The sequence below is a fragment of the Nuphar pumila genome, chromosome 2, assembly GCF_984573655.1.
Source record: "Nuphar pumila chromosome 2, dmNupPumi1.hap1.1, whole genome shotgun sequence".
NCBI lineage: Eukaryota > Viridiplantae > Streptophyta > Magnoliopsida > Nymphaeales > Nymphaeaceae > Nuphar > Nuphar pumila.
In genome coordinates, this window is record NC_143250.1 from 102,417,015 (window position 1) to 102,442,135 (window position 25,121).

General features: G+C 36.4%; 1 protein-coding gene across 2 annotated transcripts in view; it reads left to right on the forward strand.

Annotated features, from left to right (window-relative positions):
• Nucleotides 1-9,816: 9,816 nt before the first annotated feature.
• LOC149846449 (ISWI chromatin-remodeling complex ATPase CHR11-like) overlaps nucleotides 9,817-25,121 on the forward strand; it is a 28,962-nt gene continuing 13,657 nt past the window's right edge. For both annotated transcript variants that reach the window (XM_089996359.1, XM_089996360.1), the window contains exons 1-4: nucleotides 9,817-10,234; nucleotides 10,838-10,966; nucleotides 11,574-11,680; nucleotides 12,439-12,551. In XM_089996359.1, coding sequence (XP_089852485.1) covers nucleotides 9,938-10,234; nucleotides 10,838-10,966; nucleotides 11,574-11,680; nucleotides 12,439-12,551 — 646 coding nt within the window. In that variant the 5' untranslated portion in view covers nucleotides 9,817-9,937. The remainder of the gene's footprint in view (nucleotides 10,235-10,837; nucleotides 10,967-11,573; nucleotides 11,681-12,438; nucleotides 12,552-25,121) is intronic.

Here is a 25,121-nt window from a genome sequence, read left to right on the forward strand (position 1 = left end):
AAAAAATGACAAGTAGGGTTTGTGCCACTGAATTAGCCAAAATTGATAAACTTAGTAGCATAAATTTTCATATTTGGAAGAGAAGGATTCCTCTTGTTCTAACTTTGGAGGCCATTGAGAATGCCCTCACTACTAAAATGAGTGAACTTGGTACTTATACTTCTGACGAGGTAAAAGCCACATATATAAAATATAAAAGGGACAACATATTGGTCAGAACCATCATGTTAACTTATATGAATGATGATCTCATTAGGGTATTTAGAGATTACCCTACGGCTAAGTACATGTTTGAAGCCATTTTCAAAAAACATGACACCACCTCTGAAACACACATACAACTTTTGTTAAATCAATAGAATTCATGTCGTATGTAGGAAACTAACAATGTTGTTGACCATGTCAACAAAATACTTGTTATGGCCAAGGACCTGACAATTGTTGAGAATGTTATTCCTGATCGAATGTAGATATCCACCATTGTACATAGTTTATCATCATCTTGGAAGATGGTACAAAGAGCACTTAGTGTTGTTAGGTCTCCAACGAGTCCCTACAACAATTTATAGTATTGTCGGGTCTCCAACGAGTCCCTATAACAATTTATAGTATTGTCGGGTCTCCAACGAGTCCCTACAGTGATTTACAGTGTTGTCGAATCTCCAACGAGTCTCTACAGCGATTTATAGTGTTGTCGGGTTTTCAACGAGCCCCTATAGCGATTTATAGGGTCTCCAACGAGTCTCTATAATAATTTATAGTGTTGTCAGGTATCCATCGAGTTACTATAGCGATTTGTAGAGTCTTTCGCGTGTCATTATAGTATTTTGCAGTGTCCTCCGAAAATCACTGTAGTGTTATTTAGTAAGCTGTTACGCGTAAATCACTATTTGAATCAAGACCAACTTGTCGGGGGCGTATCTCTCTAACCGGATATTGAATTTTAAATTCATAAAAAGTGGTGTCTTTGTTATTAAGTCTAGTTTATTTCTGCAAAATTTTAACATTTTTTATGATAATTTTATTCCCCATTTTGATTAAAAACCAGACCCCTATTATTCTTCAATATTTAAGTTACACAGGTTTTTAGTCCATTTTGCAAAAGTCATATTTCCCCAACGGAAGATCATTTTCTAAATTTGTAAAAAGGGTTTTTTTTTATTTTATATGTCTAGTTTATATCTGAAAATTTTTGTAACTTTCCATATTCATTTAATATTTCAAATTTGTTAAAACTGGAAGTGGTTACAAAACTTTAAATTCTGTAACAGGTCCATTTCCTGTTTGAAAACAGTGATTTTCCGAAGTCACCATTTTCAACCAAAATAGATTTTCCAATTCTGTAAATTAAATTAGTTTTATGATTGAATCGAGCAGCTTCTCCCTCAAATTTGGAAAAATTTGAGTCAGTTTAGCCTCTGTAGCATCCAATTTACTGAAATCTGTCTGTTAAAATCTAATTTTTTGTTTCTGAAATTAATATTCTGATGTTTTGATCATAACTCTAGTTTTAAAGGTGATTTTGATATTCTATAAAAAAAGAATGTTTTTCTGCTGCGTTATGAATTCATGAATTCATTTCGAGCTAAAACAAGTTGTTTAAGGCTTTCATCTGTTCGAAATGCTCTAACAAAATCACCTACAAAATCTTGATTCTGCAAAATACTGTCTTATCTGAATAACATAACTCTAATTCGGGTTTTTCTCATATAATTGCTTAGGATTTCCAATTCTACAACATTCATAAGGTTGTTAGGCATCTGCATACCATTTTTAGAACTTTCTAAGGTCATTGACCATTCATTCATTGCACCTTTCAAAACCGATAAAAAAAAGACATTGCTTTGTTAAATTCACTTTGAATTCAAGTTTTAAAATGGATTTATATGTTTTAAACCCTAATTTCAAAAATTCAAAACTCGAAAGCACAATTTTCAAATATTTTGCAAAGTCATACGTCATTTACTTTTATTTCATTTGATTTTATTTATTTTTTTGGCGTAAAAGACTAATTTTGGATATATTCTTCAATTTCTCAATAATTGAGGAAAAAACTATGAAAGCCTATATTTATTTATAACAAGTTTGTTCTTTTTGTAAGATTTTTTCTTTGTTATTATTTTAAATATTGTACTAATTCAAGAGTTGTAATAGGTCAATTAATGAGAAGATTTCTTTATGCTTGGTTTAGAATGAATGAGCATATAGTTTAATTTTTCATAATTTTTATGTTGCATTTTTATTTTCATTTTCAGAAACACTATGGTGGAACACGAATGACACATGCATCATTTTATTAAAAGGTGATTAAATCCTAAATTGACGATTTGCATTTATGGCTATAGTCAAAATATGAACAAAACTTAGGATTTTCATCTTTTATGGAATAACATTGAATCCACACTGGATCTCTTTCAAAAATCATTATATTTTCTGAATTTTTCTTCCTTTATTAGAGTTTAACTTGAAATTAACTCAAAATATGTATCAATGGCCATAGTCATGATATATTGAGAGTTAATTTCATTTCAAACCTTATAAAGGCACCAAAATGTGTTTTATTCTTTATCTGAATTTAAATACAGATTATTTTATAATACATTTTATAACCATAGTCTGGAATGTATTATATCTGCAATCTTATTTTAATTCTACTAACGAATAAAACATGCTTTTCAATTCCAAGATTTCAAATCCTTTAAATGCATTCATCACTTAAGATAGAATTGAATCATCATTTTCCATCATTTTCAAATCATTTTTCAAATTTCCAAGTGAATTTTGCAATGATTTTCGAAGATGTCTTTCATTCCTAAATTGAAAGCCATCATTTTAATTTATTTCGTAAATTCAAATTGATTTTTCAATTTCATTTTCAATTCTCTTTAACTTTAAATCCTATTTTAAATACCTATTCTCAATTTTCAATTTCCAATTTCCAATTCTATTTCTATACTTCTATTTCTACATTCCAACTCTGAATTTTATTTTCAATTTCAAATATTTAATTCAATTCTTTATCCAAGACTCGATTCTCTATTCAATTTAGATCTCAAATTCTAATGACTTGACTTTGAATTCGATTTACAAATCTTCGATTTACAAATCTTCGATTTACAAATCTTCGATTTCAAAACTTTCAATTCAAATTCATTTTAAAATCTTGATCTTCGAAATCGTCATTCGATTTATGACATCTTTTAGTAAATCTTTGTGCGATTTAGAATGTCTTTCAAAAAAATCATTATACAATGTTCTTCACTAAAGCGCTATCGCGATTTATAATATCGTTCAGTAAATCATTATGCGATTTACAATATTTTTTCAATACATCACTATTGTGATTTACAGTAAATCGTTGTTGGATTTACAGTGTTCTTCAGTAAATCTCAATACAAAATCGATTTATGAACTTTCAAAGTCATTTATTAAAAGATATTTTTTTAACTCCATTTCAAAATCACTCAAAAAAATCTAAAATTTCTGAAGCACTTTTCAAAAGCATACATATTTGCATTTTCATTGCACAAGCATGATTTAATGTGCGTTTAGGATTTCAGAATAATCACTTAGACAAATTTAGGCAAAGCAAATACATAAGTTCGATCATTGGTTCGATTACCCTTGGTAAAGGCGCTAGGAACGGTTGAACCTCGTACCGAAGAGCGAGCTCCGTCTCTCCATTTTCTCGCAATTTTATAAAAACGAAGGCGAGTAAATTTTCAAAAATCTTTTTCTAAAGGTCAAGTGAGACATTGCAAGAAGTATTTTCTTTTTCCCTAAAAAGGAAGAAGAGGAAAATTTTTGCAATGATCACACCTACCTATCCAATGTGGGAATATTTGGAAATATCCAAGGTGGTGTCTTTGTTCTACTACCCCAGGTAGCGACAACATGGCTGCTGTTGTGCAAGCCTGGGTTCGGTTTCGCTGGGCACCTCGAACCCTCTCAATGAGGGAGAAGGGCTCGACCCTATCGACCCCACCCACTCTACTGCCCCAAGATTTCAAGTGGGTTGGGCTAGGCTCGACTGAGTCAAGGCCACCAGCTCAACCAATCGAGAGTGCCCCCTGAGGCTCTAGTTGGGCTCGACTCAACTCAGTCGAGCCACCCCCCCCCCCCTTTTCTTTTGGTTGCTACCCTCGCGCGTAGCAACAATTGCAACTGTTGCTGCCTTGGGCTCGACCATAACCAAGCTAAGCTCGAGCCCAACCGAGTTTAGCTTGGTCCCAAGTAGATTGGGGTTCAAGCCCAGCTCAGTTTGAAACTAAGCCTAGATCAGTAGTCGTCCAAGATCATCTCGATCTTTGTGCCATTTTTTTAACCAAGTCAAAACTTGTCTTTGTCTGGTTGACTCAAACTGGGTTAAGGTTCTACTCCTGCGACATAATCATTGCTTATTATGTTAGATTAAGTTTGTTACATCATTCTATTCGCAACACGATAAAAATCATTTACAGTGCACCATTCGACACAAAAGACGATACTCAATATTTTTAGCATAATTACCGAGGCATGAATAATATTATAACCTATGCTCAGAATCGTCAGAGATTCATACCATTTCCAAGGTAAGGGAAAGTTGCATGCAAGAATAATGACGAAACACTTCTAATATATATATATATATATATATGTATTATATATACACATATGCTTTTAACTCAATTATGCAATTTTGCATATTCTTGTCTATTTTTTACTATGTTGTTTACTTTGTCATCGCGTTGTAATGTGCACATGCTCAAGCTTTCTAAAATTTATTTAGCTCGATATGTGGTTTCACATATCGGGCCCTACTTTATGTTATTTACTTTATCATCACGTTGTAATGTGCACATGGTTTAACTTTATGAAATTTATTTAGTTCGATGTATGGTTTCACACATTGAGCCTTGCATTATATTATTTTTTTTTGTCGCGCTGTAACATGCACATGCGCTTGCTTTACATAATTTACTTAGCCTAATATACGATTTCATACACTCAGCCTCACGCAATGTGCATAGGCTTATGTTTTAATATATATATATATATATATATATATATATATATATATATATTTATAAAGTACACAATTTTTGTATACTCCTGCCTTCTTTAAATTAGACTAATATGTATTTAAAGATGCATATTTGTGTATCTTTGCCGAAACTCGGTTTTTGAAATAATCCACAAGTGAGATTTTAAACTCACATTCTCCGATGTCTTGAAGAAATAAAATCAATGTTTTACGGTTGCATATTCGTAACATTCAACAATTTCATACTTAACTTATCGTAAGTATAAAGTAAGACTCCCTTGTATACTAGTATTAATGTTGTCACGTCCATGCTTATCGAATAAACTCCCTAGCATTGGAAGGTTCCTTTAAACACCTTTCTAACCTATATGAAACTTTAAATTAACATGACTAAGAAGTTTTCTCTTCGTACGAACATAACAAAAAGGCTTCAACTATGTAGCCCTCGGTGGTACGTACGTCAGGTCTTTTTTTTCGATATTCAAAAGAACTCATATATTCTCCAACATAAGGTGTAAGATATCGTGATTTTCAATAATAGGTTTGGGGTTTATTTCTGAGAAACTCATATCTTTCCCATAGTAGTAAGCATTATCAAAGATGCACAACATGTTAGTACAACGATGAATGAACTAGAGGTTTATGATAACCTCAAAGTACAACATAGCACCTTGCTAAAGGAAATCACATAAATGAAAATAATTGTCTTCACATGCAAGATGCTCGATTTAGTTTAAAAGAGCAGAGCATGTTGAATGAGTCATCTGTTAATATAAGACCTAATGTACCTGTTCATCCTTTGATTTTGTCAAGGGAAAGAATAATATGATACAAAAACTCTAAACAATAAGTTGTTAACAACTATGTTACTCGACTAATAATGACTCAGTGTCCCCGGTTATTAGAGTTAGGGGACTGGGCTACCAAATATTATCCTAGGTTGTAGATTTCATTGACTTCTACAAAAGTTTTGATGCATCCCCTATTGTTTATGCCTTTAGGGAATTCTCTCTCGGTCAATAGGTTGCCCTTTTTTTAGCAGACTCAGCTAGTTATTCGGATATCAAAATATGTAGAATAATGAACCCCTGAATAGTCTCAGTTCTTTCTATGTATTATCATGTGCGTACCCATAAGTTGTTAATTATCGAAACAAGATTTTCATGCTCATTTTATTTATTATGAAATTGCATATTGTGAAATAACGCATATGTTAGTTTTGTTCTGACATTTGATATTGATGCATCTACCAGACTTTCATGAGTCTGACCCATTTTATGGGATATAGGTGACAATTAGCATAATTCTACAGGCAATAACGAGACACACATTTTGTAATTTTGTATAAGGGTTTCTTTTGTAATACCTCATTTTGTGTAAACTGTATCTATCAAAAACCTTGTTTTCAATCTACGTGGTTTTAATGAATATATAGATATACAAACCTATAGTGTTGAAAATGAAATTCATGTGTAATGCGCCCAAGACCCTTGAAATTGTTCTTTTCCATATTGTTTTCGACTGATCTACCATTTTTTACTCTGAAAAAGGATTTATTTTAAAGTTTCAAGTTTTTTCTAAAATTTACAAGTTTGAGATTTTGGGGCACTACAATACCCTATTTTATACTAGATAAGTATAACAAAATAAGAGTAATAATTGATTAGATGTTTATAATGAAAGCTATCATATGCATAAACATATATATGCGAACATGTAGAGATTGCTAATGGTTGCATGCATCATTACATATGAAATGTTATATGTAAATAAAAAAGACATGTTTAAGGTCGTGTGATTGACCTATGAATGCAAGTCATAGACTTGTTTGTGGCAGGTGTGGTGCCTGTGTGTGTGAGGCAAATGAAATGTCGAGTTAGGGCTTATTCGTTATATGACTTCTAATGCAAAAGTGCATTAATGTTCTATAAACGAACTTGATTGATTTAATAAATGTAAGAATGCATATTATAGTCATAAGTTGGATATGTGTCTGCTCTTTTGGAAAAGGAACATGAAGACTTACATTTTCATAGATTGTTATGTCTTATTTCACTTGAAAGTGTGCGTGTATCAAGTACATTGGAATTGTTGAATAGGATTTCGACATGTTTATCATATACGTTCTTTAGAAGCATATATTATATTTGTAAGAGACTCTAATGTCAATAATTATTTGAGAAGCATGTGTGTGTATTTTATACTGGATACGGTGAAATGAGAATTGACCTAATTATATTTGTGCAATTATATGCGAAATGAGTATTGTTATTCATTTGGGTGAATGAATGCTATTATGAATGTTATGGATGAAAATGAATAAATGAATGATTATGAATGCAAATGAATACTATGTGAATGCCTTTTTGTAGATTTTTTTGACCCATGTTTTATAAATGATTGGAATCACACTTTGGTTGTACGATTACAAACTTCACATGTATTCTTCAAGTTTGAATTTCTTACGGGGCATATGGTTGATGCCTTACAATATTACATATACCCTCCTGGAGGACTGAGGCAAGTGATGGATTGTTGCACAGCTCAAAGCTACGTTCTTACCTATTATGATCCATGGAGGATCCATACATTTTGACTTTTATAAACTCGTAAATAATTAAATTTTGTTATTCTGGATCTTTATATTTGTGAACTTGTAACATTTTAGAATGAGAATCCTTATGAATGATACATTTCCTTTTATGCAATATTTGTGCATATAATTTTAAAATCTCAAATCTTTGCATAATTCCTCATTTGTCTTAAAGCTTAAATGAATTATGTCTTTCATATTTTTTTACGTGTGATGATCCTTAGAGTAAGAACCTCAATCGAGTAAGAACCTCAATCGAGTTGTATCTAAGGTTGATTTTGTACTGGATTTGATACTTGGAGGCTATTATACACTCGCGCTTGCAATCCGACGAAACGTTCAATATTTAGAATGGTTGAAATATGGTTATAAAAGAACTCATTGACACATTACTTTCAAGAATCATATAAAACTTTACAACAAATATTTTTTTTAAAATTGTATTAATTTTGTTGAGAAAGTTTTAAAAATGTTAAATTTTTCAATAACATTACAGATATTACCCTTGAAATTGTGTAAATTTATTTTGATGCATGTTTTAACATAAATTGCTATATATTATACATGCCCGTTTGCCCAAAAAAAAGTGAGAGATGTTGGATTTTGGTCCAGTGTGTTCATAGAATCTCACAAATGAAACTCCAAGAGCCATAAAACTGGTAGGCTCATTAAGATAATTCAACATGTTTTATGAGTTGCATGCAACCTATTATATGTGGGTTATAGTATTTAATGAGACATTATCTTTATGTTAATAGTGGAGTTAAACTCAATATTCTATGAACCATTATATATAGATCCATGGTTATGAAAACATGCACGGTAGAGACATGAGCTAAAAATGAGCTCAATAGAGGATTGAGGAGAGAAACCCATCATGTGGAGAGGGTTGAAATATCTCAATAGATAGAGCATGCGTCTTCTTATAGATTGAGGTTTAAGTCCTAGCGACATGACCTCTCAATAGGGGTGGCAATCGGGTCGGGTTGGCGGGTTGGCGTGTCAGCATACCTCAACCCGAACCCGACCCGTTTATTAAACGGGTCGGCTGTGGTAAACACGAACCCGACCCGTTTAATAAACGGGTAACCCGACACGACCCGCCAACCCATTTAATAATTGGGTTGGGTCGGGTAAACGGGTTTTCAGGTTCGCGGGTCAGGTTGGCGGGTTGACGGATCGGGTTGGCAGGTAGGCAGGTTGGCGGGTCGGGTTGGCGGGTTGACCCACCCGCCTAACCCGTTTATTAAACGGGTCAGCCGGGTTGGCATACCCCAACCCGAACCCGACCTGCTTAATAAATGGGTTACGCGGGTCGACCCATTTATTAAACGGGTTGGCTTAAGCCCAACCCGAACCCGCCTAAGAGGGGGGTTGGCGGGTCGGGTTGGCGGGTAGTGTCAGAATTTCGGAACCACTATATTCCAACAATCGGCTAAAATGCATGGCAAATAAAGAGATGACTGGTATTATATTCCAACAATCGGCTAAAATGCATGGCAAATAAAGAGATGTCTGGTATTTAAATCTCATCATTGTAATCTACAAAAAAAAACATACATTTTTATACACATGCCAATTCAGTTCGAATCCGGCTCGCGCTTGTCTTAGTTAGTGGGGCAGCCCGAACTGGGTCCGTGGTAAATAAGCCAAGCTTGAACACAAGACGTTTGGTTTGTTCGGTGGTCTCTTTATATGTGAGAATGGGAATATACAATTAGCAGTTGTAATTGGTGGTTCCGTAGGATAAGTCCAACTACAGAATTAAGGCTCACTTGGACCAAGACTCGTTTGGACCCAAACGCGCCCATATTCAACAAGTTCACAACAAAAGCCTAGGTCAATGCACAATCTATATATGTGCGCAGCCTTGACCCAACCACAGACCTGGTTCCTTGTGCAAAAAAATCTGAACCGAACCCAGCCCGACCCATGCTGAGCCTATCGGGGTTCAATAGGTCCAATCTGACTTGGACCCAATAAGTCCTGAGCAGAGCCCGAACCGGATAAGAATCAGGCCTCCGATGAAATTCGGATTGGATAGTATGTATTCGACCCGACATTCTTCCGGGGGAATACCAAAACAGAGCACTTGGCGGGAACCCTTTTCCCTGGTGATTAAACAAATACATTTTTTATTTTTTCTTATGCAGGGTCCATGCGCCCGCCTATAAATACCATTTCTGGCCCCTCGCTTTCCGGAGAAGAGCGCTTGCGCTAGTATGCGAGGAATTCACCGACTCATCTCAAGTCTTGTTTCATTTTCCCCTCTATTTGCGTGAGATCGAGGGTTCCCACTGCGAGGCGTTAGGGTTTCCGTCATGGCGAATCCGAAGAAACCCCGGCCGTTGCTTGAAGACGAAGATGAAGACGAAGAAACGTCTTCGAACGGTGGATCCGCTTACGGATCGTCTGAAGGAGAGGAATCGGAACGGAAGAACGAGGAGGAGGAGGAGGAAGAGGACGACGATGAAGAGGAGCTCGAGGCGGTGGGGAGAACTGCGGATCCTGACGACGACGAAGGCGAGGATGCAGCAGCCGATTCGCCCGTGACTGATAACGAGGATGGAGACCGTACGAACAGCGAGACGGAAGTGGAGGGAGAGGAAGAAGAAGAGGTGAGCGAGTCGATTTCTAGGGTTTTGATCGTGAATTCGTTATTATTATTTCATTTGATTTATGATTCCTGCTTTTTTTCATGTTTTTCCTATGGCGGCTATGATTCTTTTCCCCCTTCTTCACAGGGTACGCCTTTTGACAGCGCATTACCTGCAGATCCGCAGGCTTCTCGTTCTCCCTGAGATTTTCGCTCTATGATTGTTTTTAGAACTCTTTGATGAGAGAAATCGTTGATTTTGTAATTCTTTGACAAATTTTCATTCAATAGTTTTATGTTTCGTGGTCTTTCGGCCTAAATCGACATAGCACTCAATGAATTCTATATGTATTTCTTTCGCAACAACAGTAAAATAATCCAACTATCAACACAAGGTAGTGATTTCTGCGCCTTTAAAAAAATTACGTTCAGATGCTATTGCATTGTATCTCTCTGCATGATTAGCAATCAGAAGCCATTTGTGAGTAGGATGAAGTTCGTGCTGCGTGCATTCAAATATTGGGAAATGACATTATATGTTCTTTGCAGTATAGTGTTCTTGACAAGTTTCTCATGAAGGCAGTGCAAAAAAACAACAGAAAATTAACACCTGATGTTCATGCAGGGTGGGAAACGATCGGCAGATGCTGTTGGTAAACGTGAAAAGGCTAGGCTGAGGGAATTACAACGGTTGAAGAAGCAGAAAATCCAGGAGATGTTGGATGAGCAGAATGCAGCTATTGACGCTGATATGGTATTCTGATTGTATCCGTCTCTTCTCTTTTATGCATTCTCTTTTCATTTTCCTCTTCAGTAACATGTGTACTTTATGGGGTTTTCTAAAGCGCGATCAATACATGTAGCATCAATAGAAAGGCACACAGTTCATCACAAAAAATTTCTGGAACCAGAAAAAGGAAAAAAATTGTAGCCTATGCCTTTGGTTCAAACTATGTTAACCTCACCGTCTTAACAACGTGGTTACATTGCTCTGATTACCTAGGCAACCACAAAATATCCATAGAAATGCTTGTCCTTGAGCCTTTTCAGGTAATGGTTATTCCATTGATGTACTTGTGCATGTTATCTAGTTATCTTGCCATTGTCTTGGATTCTCAAACATCCCAATCTTGATTTATTCATTGATTATATAAACACTGCTTCAATTAGAAAAAAAATCCCTGCACTTGTTCCATTAAAAAAAGAACATAAAATCTAACTTCAGTAATAGTGTTTCTGAAGCTACTACAAGTTCTTTGCACCAATTTGCATGATTCCATGCATTCCTGTTATTAATTTTTCTTGTAGTCATTTTCATATCACAGAAAACAAGTCATGTACTATGTTTGCCTTGTCTGTAGAACAACAAAGGGAAAGGTCGTTTGAAGTATCTTTTACAGCAAACAGAAATATTTGCACATTTTGCTAAAGGCGCACAAGCTGCATCTGAGAAGAAACCAAGGGGCAGGTAATGTACTTCATATATCACAAACTAGGCATTGACAAAGCAAATGGTCTGTTTGTTTTTTTGAGTCAATGAGGAACTTTGTTGTCTGCAGTGAGCTGTGGTATTGATGTTAACTTCTGTATGACACAGTCATGCATGCCAGTCTTGGCTATATCTCAGGATGTCAAAGTATCAGGATATTGTGGGTTTCTTAATAAATCTCAACAAAATTTCAGTTTTGAAAAGTAAACAATAAGAAAATGAAGATTTTGTTATGTTAATATACTAATATTTTGTTGGCAGGAATGTATCAGAAAACGTAGAAAAGTTTCCAAAATTGAGAAGATAAATGAGAGAAACAGATCACACATAGGACATAAAAAAAGGCTTGGAGCCATTGAACTGCTGCTAACTTCTGTATGACATATCGTCATGTTTGTCAGTCTTATATTTATCTTGGCATGGAAAAATATTCGCATGTTAGGTTCTTAAAAAACTCAAGAAAATCTCATTGCTGAAAAAGAGAAAAAGAAAAGAAGATAGGTTATATCAATATTTTTAGTTGGTAAACATGCACCCAAAAGGTAGAAAGGTATATATATCAAAATATTGGTTAGTTTTCCCTTAATTATTTTTTTATTATATTGTGATTTATTCATAGTATTACATACATTTGTTGCAAAGAGATGATATATGTATACATGGCTATTGTTTAGCCCACTTTGTCTTAGTTTGCACATTTAAAGCCTGCATTATGATACATGATATGATACTTGAAGGGGTCGGCATGCTTCAAAAGTAACTGAAGAGGAGGAAGATGAAGAATGTCTTAAAGAGGAAGAGGATGCTATTGCTGGTGCTGGGAGCACACGACTTGTTGCACAGCCTTCATGTGAGTTTTATTGTTTCAGCATGGATTCATATCTTGCATCTTTATTCAGTTGGACAACTACTGTTTTTTTATTGCAGTTAGTTTTTAACTTGTCATAACAATATGTTGGCTGTGCACTTAAGACAACTATATGCATGTCTATCCAAGGTACTCCTTGCTACAGTTAAAGGCTAGGAGTTAGTCTATGAGTCAACTCAGGTTGCAGTCTGTCATTGTTGCCTAGGTCTGTGTGTCTAAGTGCAGGCTCTATCCAAATTGGGCCTGTTGAATGCTGAGAAGTCATTAAGCAAAGCCTAGACTACCAAATCCCTCTATTGAAATGGAAAAACATTGTTTTTTAGTGGGTCAAATTGCTAATTATGAACTTAGTTGTCAAAAGCGGCCCCTAGGTAAGCTAGGCTCAGGTCCACCACCTAGGCTTTTGGGTCTAGGCTGTAGAACCTTGTTTTTCTGCCTAAGCAGGGACATAGTGAGTTGTGGTTCTATTGCGGAACCATCAACATACTCCCACAATCCTTTACCGATAAGGATTCTTTTGATGGTGGTAGCCCATAAATTGTAGTTCTTTCCATCAAATTTTTTTGGAACTACCGTTCCCAATTCTTTTTCAGCTATAGAGCCAAATAACACAAAGCAAGAGAGAAGAAAAAGTGAGAAATTGAGCAGATTTTCAACTCTTTTTGAAGCACCAATGTCTCTATACATTCATAGGAAGATGATACTATGTGAAGTTGCAGCCACTCCCTTGTCAACGTCACCTGTTTCACAAAGAACACAAAAGAAAAAGAAAAAATTAAAGATAGAATAGGAGGTCGTAACCCTATGTGGGACATCCCTCTCTCTTTTATATTAGACCGCAACAAATTATATTAATGCCCTCTCATGTAATAATGAACACAACGTACAGATGAGACAAAAATGTCCTTTAATATACAAATGAATAAAAGAATACTAATTCTAGCACTTTCCCTGTTATGTCTTTGTCTAAATCTAGATATTATGTGATTTTTATGGATGACTTTACTCTTTTCACTTGGATATATTTTCTAAAATCCAAAGGCTAGGTCCTTCCCATTTTTCCTAGATTCAAATCTTATGTTAGAACTCAATTTTCTCGAAAAACCCTTGCTTTATGGAGTGATGGTAGTGGTGAATATATATTAAGCAAATTCACACAAATTTTATATAATAATGGGATTCAGAGTGAGTTGAGTTGTCCCAGGACTTCTCAACAAAATGGAGTTACAAAACACAAACATCACCATATTGTGGAAACAACCCTAACCATGATGTATGATGCCAATCTCAAGGCTGGTTTATGGTCCGAGGCATTTTACACTGCAGTTTACTTAATCAATATATATATATATATATACACACACACACACACACACACACAAAGAGACGTCACCCCAGAGTGTGGGTCGAGTTTTTTGTTTTAAGCTTTCTCTCTTCTTCTTCTACCCCTTGTCTGTTTCCTGTGCAGGGCACAATCTCCAAAGGACATCTTCACACCATGCTTAAGGGGCTTGCCCAACTAGTTGTTGGGCCAGCCTTTTACAACAGTCAACAAAAAACAAATAGGAAAATAAGAATAAAAAGAAACTAAAGAACGAAAGTTGTCAGTCCCTAGTGGACTGACACCTATTACTAGCCAAAATGACTAAAATACTCCTAGTGTATGTATTTCAATTTACATACACAGTAAAAGATATATATATTGAGTATCTATATATACAATACATATGTCATATACACAGTACATTTTAACAAACGGTAGCTCCTTGACTAAGTTCAGACTTCTTTGTGAGCTCATATCCAGCCAATCCAAATAATACAAATCTCCCCTCCTATTGCTCATTCCAATCCTTTTTCTTGACAGTTGATCATTCACAACACAATCAATAGGAGAGAAGATAACATTACAGTTAAACTTGGTAATTTGGCCAACAAAAACAATATTCACTGTAAGAAAAGGGACATGATAAACTTGTGAAATATTCAATTTACTTTCAGGACAATAATTGGGAATAATGGACCCAACTTTAGATACAGCAGTGGAGAAGCAATTTGCAGTGTGAAAAATACCATTGTAAGGCTGACAATTGGCTAAAATGGACTCATGAGCAGTCATGTGGTATGATGCTCCTAAATCTATCAGCCACCCAAGAGGGCTACCAGAAATAACTGCACAAGCAAAATCAGAAGAGGATTTCGGAACATAAGAAAGGTCAGAAGAGGGGAGTAGCAGTGAATAACCGAGTTGAGAGCTACAGTTGGAGAATCTGTTGCATCAACTCCAAAATCCGTAGCTGACTTCCACCAAGATGCCCAACAAAACTTCTCACAAGCAAGTTGACAGACTGAATCTTTCTACTATTATCCATTTGCCCATTCTTGTCCTTAGGACTCTCTAATGGATTGAGTTGCAGAACCTCCACTCTTCTTTTTCAATGCAGGGCAGGATTGCTTCATATGTCACATTTCTTTGCAATAGTGACATCTCATATCACTCATGTCACCTCTGGATGCTTATGACATCCAACTTTAATGGGTCAAGTTGAATTAATTCCCCCTTCTCCATCGCAACTACAACCCCCAAAAGGCCTGCACACAACAGAAAACACAGTACAACCAAACCAAATGCACAGTATATAGTCCCAAAATTAGCAAGATATCACCAACTTCAAGATGCTCTCTGAAATGAAACCAAAAGACAGCACACACACTATGCTACTGATCACAATGAAACTAAAAAACACCACACACTATGCCCCGAACACTCCATTTTTTCCCTCCGTGCCATGTCAACACGTGTATCCTGGTGTCAACACGCATCGACACCCGAACGTGCCATTTTACCCTCTGCACATACAAGTTTGTATTCAATTCATAATTTATAATTGTATTTTCAGTTTATAACTTCATATTTTCAGTATATAATATATATTTTAGATATAGCATATATATTTAGATTCTATTCAGTTTATTTTGAATTTATTATATATATATATATATATATATATATATATATATATATATATATATATATATATATATATATATATATATATATATAGTCGTGTCCCTATACCGACATTTTTTGGAATCGCTGTCGTACCCTTCGTACCCGTGCCCCCACCTGCACCTATACCCCCCGTGACATAGCAGTCAATAGATGTCGATTAATAAGGAACATGCCTTAAACTACAAAGTACAACATCATCAAAGTATTTTCACAACCCAAACTTGATTCTGATATCAAATCTCAGTTACTGCCTCTTGATATACTTCAAATGATTCCTTAAAACCCAATCAAAAAATCCAAACTCTCACCAAGAATGTTATCAACAGCCTTCCAACACAAAATCAACCCAAATAATGCAAATCTAGGGCATTGAAAACCCCTGATGAGATCTATACCAGCTGATTTCTCAAATCTGAATACTATTCATGTCACTATTCCAAAAAGCAGAAAAATGTATAAAATCAAGTATACCTTCAATTGAAATGATTCTTGACTTAGAAATCATATAAAATCAAGATCTAGCAAAACCCTAACTCAATCGAACCAAACTACAATAAATGTACAAGCATCGTTCTTGGGGCACTCGAAATGAGGCACACATCCAACTCACCTAAATGAAGTTTTTTCTTTTTTTTCTTCCAGATGATCACCAAATACCTCTCTCTAGAGTTGGATATAGCTTTGATACTATATCAAAGAATAGAGTTTCAACCATGAAAAAGACAACAAAGAAGATAGAAGAGAAACTTCATTGAGAAAAGAAAGAAAACAACCATATATAGAGGACTTCCCTCCTATCAGAAATACAAAAATACCCTTGTAAATAATGTAATGTACACATAAATACATAGAGGAGGTTGCATACAAAATGTAATACACATATTGTATATAAGACACCATTCAAAAATTGTTTTTTCTCGAGAAAATCTTGAAAGATTTAGAAATTGAAAAAATATAAATAATATAAAAAAGATAGGAAAATAATAGGGTTTCTATTTTTTTTTCTAGCAAAAAATATAAAGAAACAAGTTTTTAAAGTCTTTAAAATGCAAAAGAAACAAAAAACAAATGCACTTAAAATATATAAAATAATATTTTTTAAAAATATTGCAAAAATATCATGATATTTTGTCAATATTATCAATCTAGCTTAAAATGCCGATAATATCACAATATTTTCAATATGTTAGCAATATCGGTGACTATGATACATACACACCTACATGCATATATGTAATGAAACGAGGATCTTCCACGAAAGCACAAATGCTTGTAATAGGTGTCTATTGAAGACACTACAATCATAACCCACAAAAGGGAATAAATGAAAAAACATAAAAGATAAAAATAATAAACCTTATTTCATTCATATGAAATGTATAAAAGCATTCTTATCATGGAGACGGGGATCGCCCCTTATTTATACACAAAATGAGATGAGAAAGAGGTGCTCTAAAGAGCTCCATAGAGTCGTTGGAGATAGTCCAAAAACTTTAGTTGGATCTTGACTAGTTTAAGGTCTAGTTCAATTTGAATTAGACAAAAAATAAAAATACAATAAAGGAAAAAGGAAAACGAAAAGAAAAAAAATAAAGAAAATAAAAATATAATAATAAATATAGAATATTATATATTATATAGTTACACTTTTTAACACTCCCCCTCAAACTTATGGTACAATGAGTGAAAGTTTGTTTAAGAGGAAATAATATTTAGGAGCAACGAGAGGTTTGGTAAAAAAATATGCTAATTGGTATTCTGATGTGACATATGACAAATCAATGGTTCTGTGTAGATACTCCTTTGGCATAGTGACAATCCATTTCAATATGTTGGTGCATTCATGAAATGTTTAGTTGCTGGCAATATAGATCACACTCTTGTTGTCACAGCAAATGCGTGAAACTTGTGTCATTTCAACTCTCATGTCAACCAATAGTCTTTTGCGCCAAACTACCTTCATTTAGGGGTGGCAATCGGGTTGGCGGGTCGGGTTGGCGGGTTGGCGTGTCAGCATACCTCAACCCGAACCCGATCCATTTATTAAACGGGTCAGCTGTGGCAAACACGAACCCGACCCGTTTAATAAACGGGTAACCCGACACGACCCGCCAACCCATTTAATAAATGGGTTGGGTTGGGTAAACGAGTTTTCAGGTTCGCGGGTCAGGTTGGCGGGTTGACCCACCCGCCTAACCCATTTATTAAACGGGTCAGCCGGGTTGGCATACCCCCAACCCGAACCCGACCCGTTTAATAAACAGGTTACACGGGTCGACCCGTTTATTAAACGGGTTGGCTTAAGCCCAACCCGAACCCGCCTAAGAGGCGGGTTGGCGGGTCGGGTTGGCAGGTCGTGTCAGAAATTGCCACCCCTACCTTCATTGTTGTGGTGGCCATGGCTCAATATCTAGCTTCGGTGGACAAAAAAAAAACCTGTTGCTTTTTGCACAGCCACAAAATCAAGGATTCACCTAAGAAAATACAAAAACCTTTGGTTGAGTGCTTGTTATTGGGATTACCTCTCCAGTCAGTGTCAATATAAGCCATTAAATATAATGAAGCAGACAAGAAGAGGCCGTGTGAAAGTGAAGACTTGATGTATCTAATAATACGCAAAACTGCTCTCATGTGAACAGAAGACTGACTATTTAAAGATCATTTAAAAAAAATTGTTTTGGATCTCGGTTGGACCTGACCGTATCCAGGTTCCATCCCCCCTTGTATTTCTATTTAAACCCCTAAGTGGGGGGGGGGGTCTTTTTAACGCAACACCGAAGCCCCCCTCTCTCTCTCTCTGCGCAACCTCCGGCACTGACCTTCTCGATGGAGCCCCCTTTGCCGAAGGCCCTGCTCGATGTCGGCGACACCTGAACCCTCGGGTACACGCCTCTCCTCCTGTTTCTTCTTCTTCCTCTATTTTCTCAGAGGACAACATCAACCGTTGGCTGTCAACCTCCCCACCTTCGCAGAAGTTGGACAACTCGAATATCGACAAAATTTTGGCCATCTTGGAAGAAAACTAATCCTATTGTGCATAGGACCATGGCTTGTTGAATCTTTTCTTTGTCTGCTCTCAATAGGGTGTCAACCTCCTCGTATGCTCCATACTGACGATAAAGCTTGAACAAGTTAACGACCTTGCTATCATGTGCCTCGACAATTGGCCAAGATTTACGTCATGTCATTCTGGCTAAGGCATCTCGAACATCCAATCCTTTGAAATTGATCATAAATTGTTGCTCAACGGGATCATCAGGCTGACCAACAGGTTCTCATAATCTCATAATATTATTAAATTCATCCATAAGTAGGGTCTTCTCTCCCAATGGAAACCAAAATGTGCAGGTACGAGGGTTCAATCATTCTGCCAAAGCTTGAATAAGATTTTCATTGATGATCTGCTTGCCTATTGCCGATGTCAGCTCCAACCCGCAACCATCCAGGTAGTTCAGAAACATACGTGAGAAGTTGGTGAACCAAGAATAGTACCAATGCGGAAAGAATGGACCTGTATGAATGACTCGACGATCTGGAAACCCTTGCTTTATCTCATGTGAGATATGACCTTAAGGAAAGATGGTATCAAGTGAACTGAGCGCCATTGATTTAGATTGGAGGAGAACAATAGAAAGGATCATAATGATGATAAAAATGCAGGACTTTATTGAAGAAAAATAGTTGGTAGATTTTGAAGAAATCTGAGGGAATCGAGATCCAGAAAGGGAGAAAAGGTATACACTTGGAGTTTTTGAAAAACAAAGGAGAATTTAGAAAAAAGATTTCTAGGGTTTTGAAAATTGTTCTAAAGAAAGAGAAGATATGCAGATATATAAAATAAGAAATGAAGAAAATATACACCTGGATTTTCAAAAATAAAGGAAAATTTTGGAAAGGCTATCTAGGGTTTTGAGAAAAAAATATTCTGAAATTACAAGAAAATATAAAAAATTACAGAATCATAAAACTGTATAAACAAGGATGCACAAACAACACTCCCTAAAAGGCTGACTCTGTTATGCAAATTTTTGAAAGAGCTTATAGGACCCTAATCTTAACTCTAAGATTTTAGATCATTTGAATCCAATTAAGATATGTTGATATTCTCAAGTCGAAGCTCGAAGTACGTGGCATAAAAAAATATCTTCGGTTTTAAGGTAATGGTTTTCCTTGGGTGCCAACTTGGTGGGGTGGCTGGAGTCGCCACCCCTCCCCCCCTATTGTTACCCGAGCCTCCTGCCTCCCTGCTTCTCTCCCCCGTCTCATGTTCTCCCCCTTCTCTTCTCTCTGTGGATCTCAGGCAGGAGCGCCGATGCTCTTGTCCTCCCTCTGGTCTCCCTATTGATTTTAGGCAGGAGCGCTGCGCTCATGCCCTTGCCCTCTTCCCTTCTCTCTGGTTGACGCTGACAGGAGGGGCAACCCTCTTGCCTCCTCTCTGTTTATGTAGGCAGGAGGGGCGACCCTCCTGCTCTCCCTCTTGGTTTACGCAGGCATGAGGGGCGGCCCTCTTGCCCTCACCCTCTACCCTTCTCTCAGGTTGACGTCGGCAAGAGGGCGCCAACCCTCTTGCCCCCTTTTTGTTTACGCAAACAAAAGGGGCGACCCTGCCCCCTCTCTATTTATGCAGGTTGGAAGGGCGACCCTCTTGCCCCCCCTCCCTCTCTCTCTCTCTCTGTTTGCGCAGGCAGGAGGGTTGCCCTCCTGCCCTCTCTCTCTCTCTCTCTCTTTGCGTGAAGGATTAGGAACAAAGAAAGAGAGAGGAACTGTAGAGAAACCCTGATTCCCAATACAAGAATCAGCTGCTACTAATGTTGTCATTATATGCTGTTATTAATACAAATTTAGGGTACTAAAATACCCTTTTATAACAAAGAATAATTTCATATGTGCCATTAATGAAAGGACCCATGATCTCGTGTTTAAACCCTGACCCGTGATCCAAACACGTCTTTTCACCCTCCCTTAAGTTGTGTATGGTTTTGAACCATAAACAACTTGCCTTTTAACATCCAAAACCTGTTTTTAGTCAATCCTTTTGTGAATATATCAACCACTTGATTAGTAGTTCGTACAAATTCGGGCTCAATTTCCTTCTATTCTACCTTTTGTCTAACAAAATGTTGATCTATTTCGATGTGTTTGACACGACTGTGATAAATGGGATTGAAGGAGGGATCGAGAGATTGATTCTCTCACTTCTGTCATTAAGTGCCTAATCCATGTAGCTTCAGCATAACAACTGCCATTGACCTATATTCGACTTCTGTACTTGATCTAGCAACAACCTTTTGTTTCTTACTGCTTCAGGATACCAAATTAATCCCAACAAACACACAATGGCCTGATACGGATCTGCATTCATCTGGATCTCCTGAGTCTGCATCAGTATATACAATAATTTCATGTGCATTTTGCCCATTTGTCCTTTTTCTATACAAAAGACCATCCTCAATAGTTCCTTTCAAGTACCGAAGTATCCACTTAACCGCTTTCATATGCCCTTCATGCGGCCCATGCATAAACTGAGATACTTGATTTACTGAGTAAACGATATCAGGTCGAGTGAAAGTGAGATATTGCAACATGCTGATTATGCTACAATATTTTGTATGATCCTCATATAAATCTCCATCTTGAGAACTGAGTTTCTGATGAAGGACCCTAGGAGTTCCCAAGGGTTTGCAATCCTTCTTACCTGCCTTGTTGAGGACATCAATAGTGTATTTATGTTGGGTGAGTCATTCCTTCAGAAGTACTGTCAACTTCAACTCCATCACAGTTTCTCACGATCCTAACCTCCTTAATATGAACTTTGAAGTTACCTGTGATGATAATATCATCTATGTATATCAATAAGAGAATAACTGTGTCTTGGTTCTTGAATATAAACAAGGAATTGTCAAGGACAGATCGCCTAAAACCATATTTTTGTATTTCCAGAGAGAAACTATCAAACCAAGAACATGATGCCTGCTTCAACCCATATATCGCTCTTTTTAATTTGCAAACGTATTTTGTAGGATTGCCTTCTGCATATCCAGTGGGTTGTTACATGCATACTTCCTCCAAATTTTCATATAAAAAGCATTTTTGACATCAAGCTCACTGATGTTCAATAGCTAAAGATAGTATGACTCTGATTGTTTCCATTTTCACAACTGGACTAAAGGTCTCGTCATAATCCTGTCATTGTTCCTATGTAAATTATTTGGCGACTAAGTCTCGCCTTGTATCGTTCTATAGTGCCATCCGGTTTGTACTTTATTTTGTACACCCATTTCGACCCAACTACATTTCTGTCAGGTGGTTTGAGAACAACATCCCAGGTACCACATTCATGTAGTGCCTTCATTTCTTCATTCATTGCTTCAATCCATCTTTTAGAATTTGCTGCTTGAGAAAATGTTGTGGGCTCATCTTCCTTGCCCAAAGCCGTTAGAAAAAGTTAAAAGTCCATTGAATTTTTTTTATAGCTGACCCATCTTTCGATCAGATGACAAGAGCGGGTGGATCTTCTAACATCAAAAGTAGAAGTAGATGTAGAGGGTGTATCCATTTCCTGATTAAAAATAGTGGGCGCCTCTCTTCCTCGTCGAGTATAAACAAAACCTTTATACTTTTCTGTGCTCTCCTGTGCAATCAACCTATCAACCAGCATAGTTTATTTATCCTTCTGATCACAATCTGAAGAACAAATATCGTTAGTACTGGAGAAAAGTTCAGAATTCAACCAAGGATGTTAGACCTCAACTTTGGAATTTGATTCAGAAGAATTGCTTCGACGATGATCAAAATTCAATTCGTCGAAGATAACATTTCTTGATATTTTGATGCGCTTGCTCATGGGATCATAGCACCTGTATCCTTTGTAGTTATCTATATGACCCACAAACCTGTACTTCAAAGCCTTTTCCTGAAACTTATGTCTCATTGAACTGACAATATGCACATAACATACACAACCAAGCACGCGCAAATCATGATAGTTGGGATGAACTTCAAATATGAGAAAATAAGGAGACTTGTTCTCCAAAACAGTCATGGGCAATCAATTTATCACATAAACTGCTGAATGAAAGGCTTCTATCCATAGAGTAATCAGAAGATTACTAGCATGTATCATACTCATTGCACTCTCAACAATACTGCGATGCTTTCTTTCAGCAAGTCCATTCTGCTGAGGTGTATGAGGGCAAGACACCCTTCTTCTTATTCCATTACTTTGAACAAAATTAAAAAAGTCTCTTGAAGAGAATTCACCTCCTCCGTCACATTGGAAGCAAAGAATATTTTCAGAAAATTGATTCTTGACAAGAGTGAAATTTTGGAACTTGAAGGTCTCAGACTTGTGTTTCATAAAGAAAATCCAAGTATAACGAAAATAATTGTCAACAAATATAAGGTAATATCTAGTTCCAGATACAAAAGCAACTGAGACTGCCCTCCAAACATCAGAACAATGAGGAGAGCTTCAAGTTGGGATCAACAAGGCGAACACGAGTAGAAGGATCTTCTTGGAAAATATACATATTGCCTTGTTGTTTTCCTTTAGCGAACGTCTTCCTCGTGCAGAGATCCTTGACAAGAGCAGAAGAGGGAGTAAATTCAACTTAAGCATTGATATCATCAACAAGCTTAGAAACAGAGACAATGTTTTTCTTGATGTTAGGAGCATAAAGAACCTTTGAAAGACTGAGAGAGGACTTTGACATAGGTATAACGAAATTTCCAATATGAGAGATAGAATGGTGGGATCCATCCCCAGTGACTATACTATTTCTACCAATGTAAGGAACACAGTTTAAAAGCTTACCAACATCACCAGTAACATGAGTCGCTGCATCAGAGTCCACATACTACCCTTCTCATTCTGTTTCAGATTTAATCTTGCTAAGGCTGCTTTGATGTGCCCCTTTTTATTACACAAAAACCAAGTAGGAATTGGCCTCTGTCGCTGTGAGTTAGGAGGCTGTGAGTTAGGAGGTATGTTGGGTGTAGGTAATATTCCACGACCTTCTTGTCCACTTTTCCCTTAACATCATAACTTCCTCGTCCTCGTTCATATGCTACCCCTGTGGCAAGAACATCTTGTGTGGCTGTATGCATATATGATTCTTCAGAGAACCCTTTTAAGTTCATCTCATATTGAAGTAGTTTTGCACGCAGGTCTTCAATTCTGAGCAGATGAGGTAAACACGATAAGAAAGTAACAATTATATGATATTGAGGCCCCAATCCACTCAGAGTTTGTTGGACCATATCTTTATTACTCACTGCACACCCAACAACTACTAGTTGATCTGTGATGATATTTATTTTGTTCAAGTACTCCATGATAGTCATGGATTCCTTTCTTAACATATGAAATTCTCTTTTAAGAAATACATTCTTGGTCTGAGAAACTTGTGAATATGTCTGAACTAGTCTGTCCCAAAGTTGCATGGCTTTACAGTCACCTGGAATTGCCACAAGCACCTCTTGTGACAACATAGAGGTAATATAAGCAACTAGTGCTCGGTTTCTTTTCATCCAAGTTACGAATTCTGAATTTCTAACATATACTGTGGTAGATGCTCCTTTACTGTCCTTTTCTTCTCGTGATATAAACTCTGGAGGGATGAGAACAGATCCATCCAGATGTCCATATAGATCCTGACTCCTAATAAAAGGAATGATCTTCCTCTTCCAAGTCAGGAAATTGAAATTGTTTAATTTTTTAGACATGAGTTGACTAAGAAAGCTTGATGAAAGACCAGAAGGAGAAGGAAATGAATCCATGTTTTACAATAAGAATAATATGTCCAACACAACCCGATAATAGCTAAAAGAATCAATATATCGAAAGACAACTTTCAACTTCAAAGAAACTCTTGCAACCTTTTACTTTTTTTTGCTGACAGAATAGTCACGCAGATGACTAAAGAAAACTGGAAACTTGCTATTCCTTTTTTTTCCTTTTGCAGAATAGACTATATCAGGCTATGTGAAGATTTGAATGAAAATGTCAGAAGGCAAATGGAGCTAGATCTGAATTTGATAAAGAAAGGATTAACGTGGCTGATAGGCAACCGATTACGTGATCAGATCTAATTTTGATCAACAAGATGATTTAGAACCAGGTTGAGAATTAAGAAGGCAACACAAAATCTATTAATAACAGAGAAACATGATTAGATCTGATTTTGATTTAATCCGATCAAGAAGATGAGGCAATTTTTTTTTTAGGAATTAAGAGGCGAGACAAAGTTGACGTAGGATCTATTAATAATAAGAGAAATGTGATCAGCTTCTGATCAGATCTGATCAAGGTGATACCGATTTTTTTTGGGAATTAAGAGGCAAGACAGAATTGGTTAATGAAAAACGTGATCAGATCTGATTTTGATCAGGTCTTATCAAGATTGAGAAGCATAAAAAAATATTGGAAATCAATTTTCTGACTTGGGAGACTGAACAATCTTTCTAGACATACCTTTTGGAAGCAATCCCGAATCCAGCTCTAGCGTGGCTTTAATACCATGTTAGATTTTATAAATCTAGAC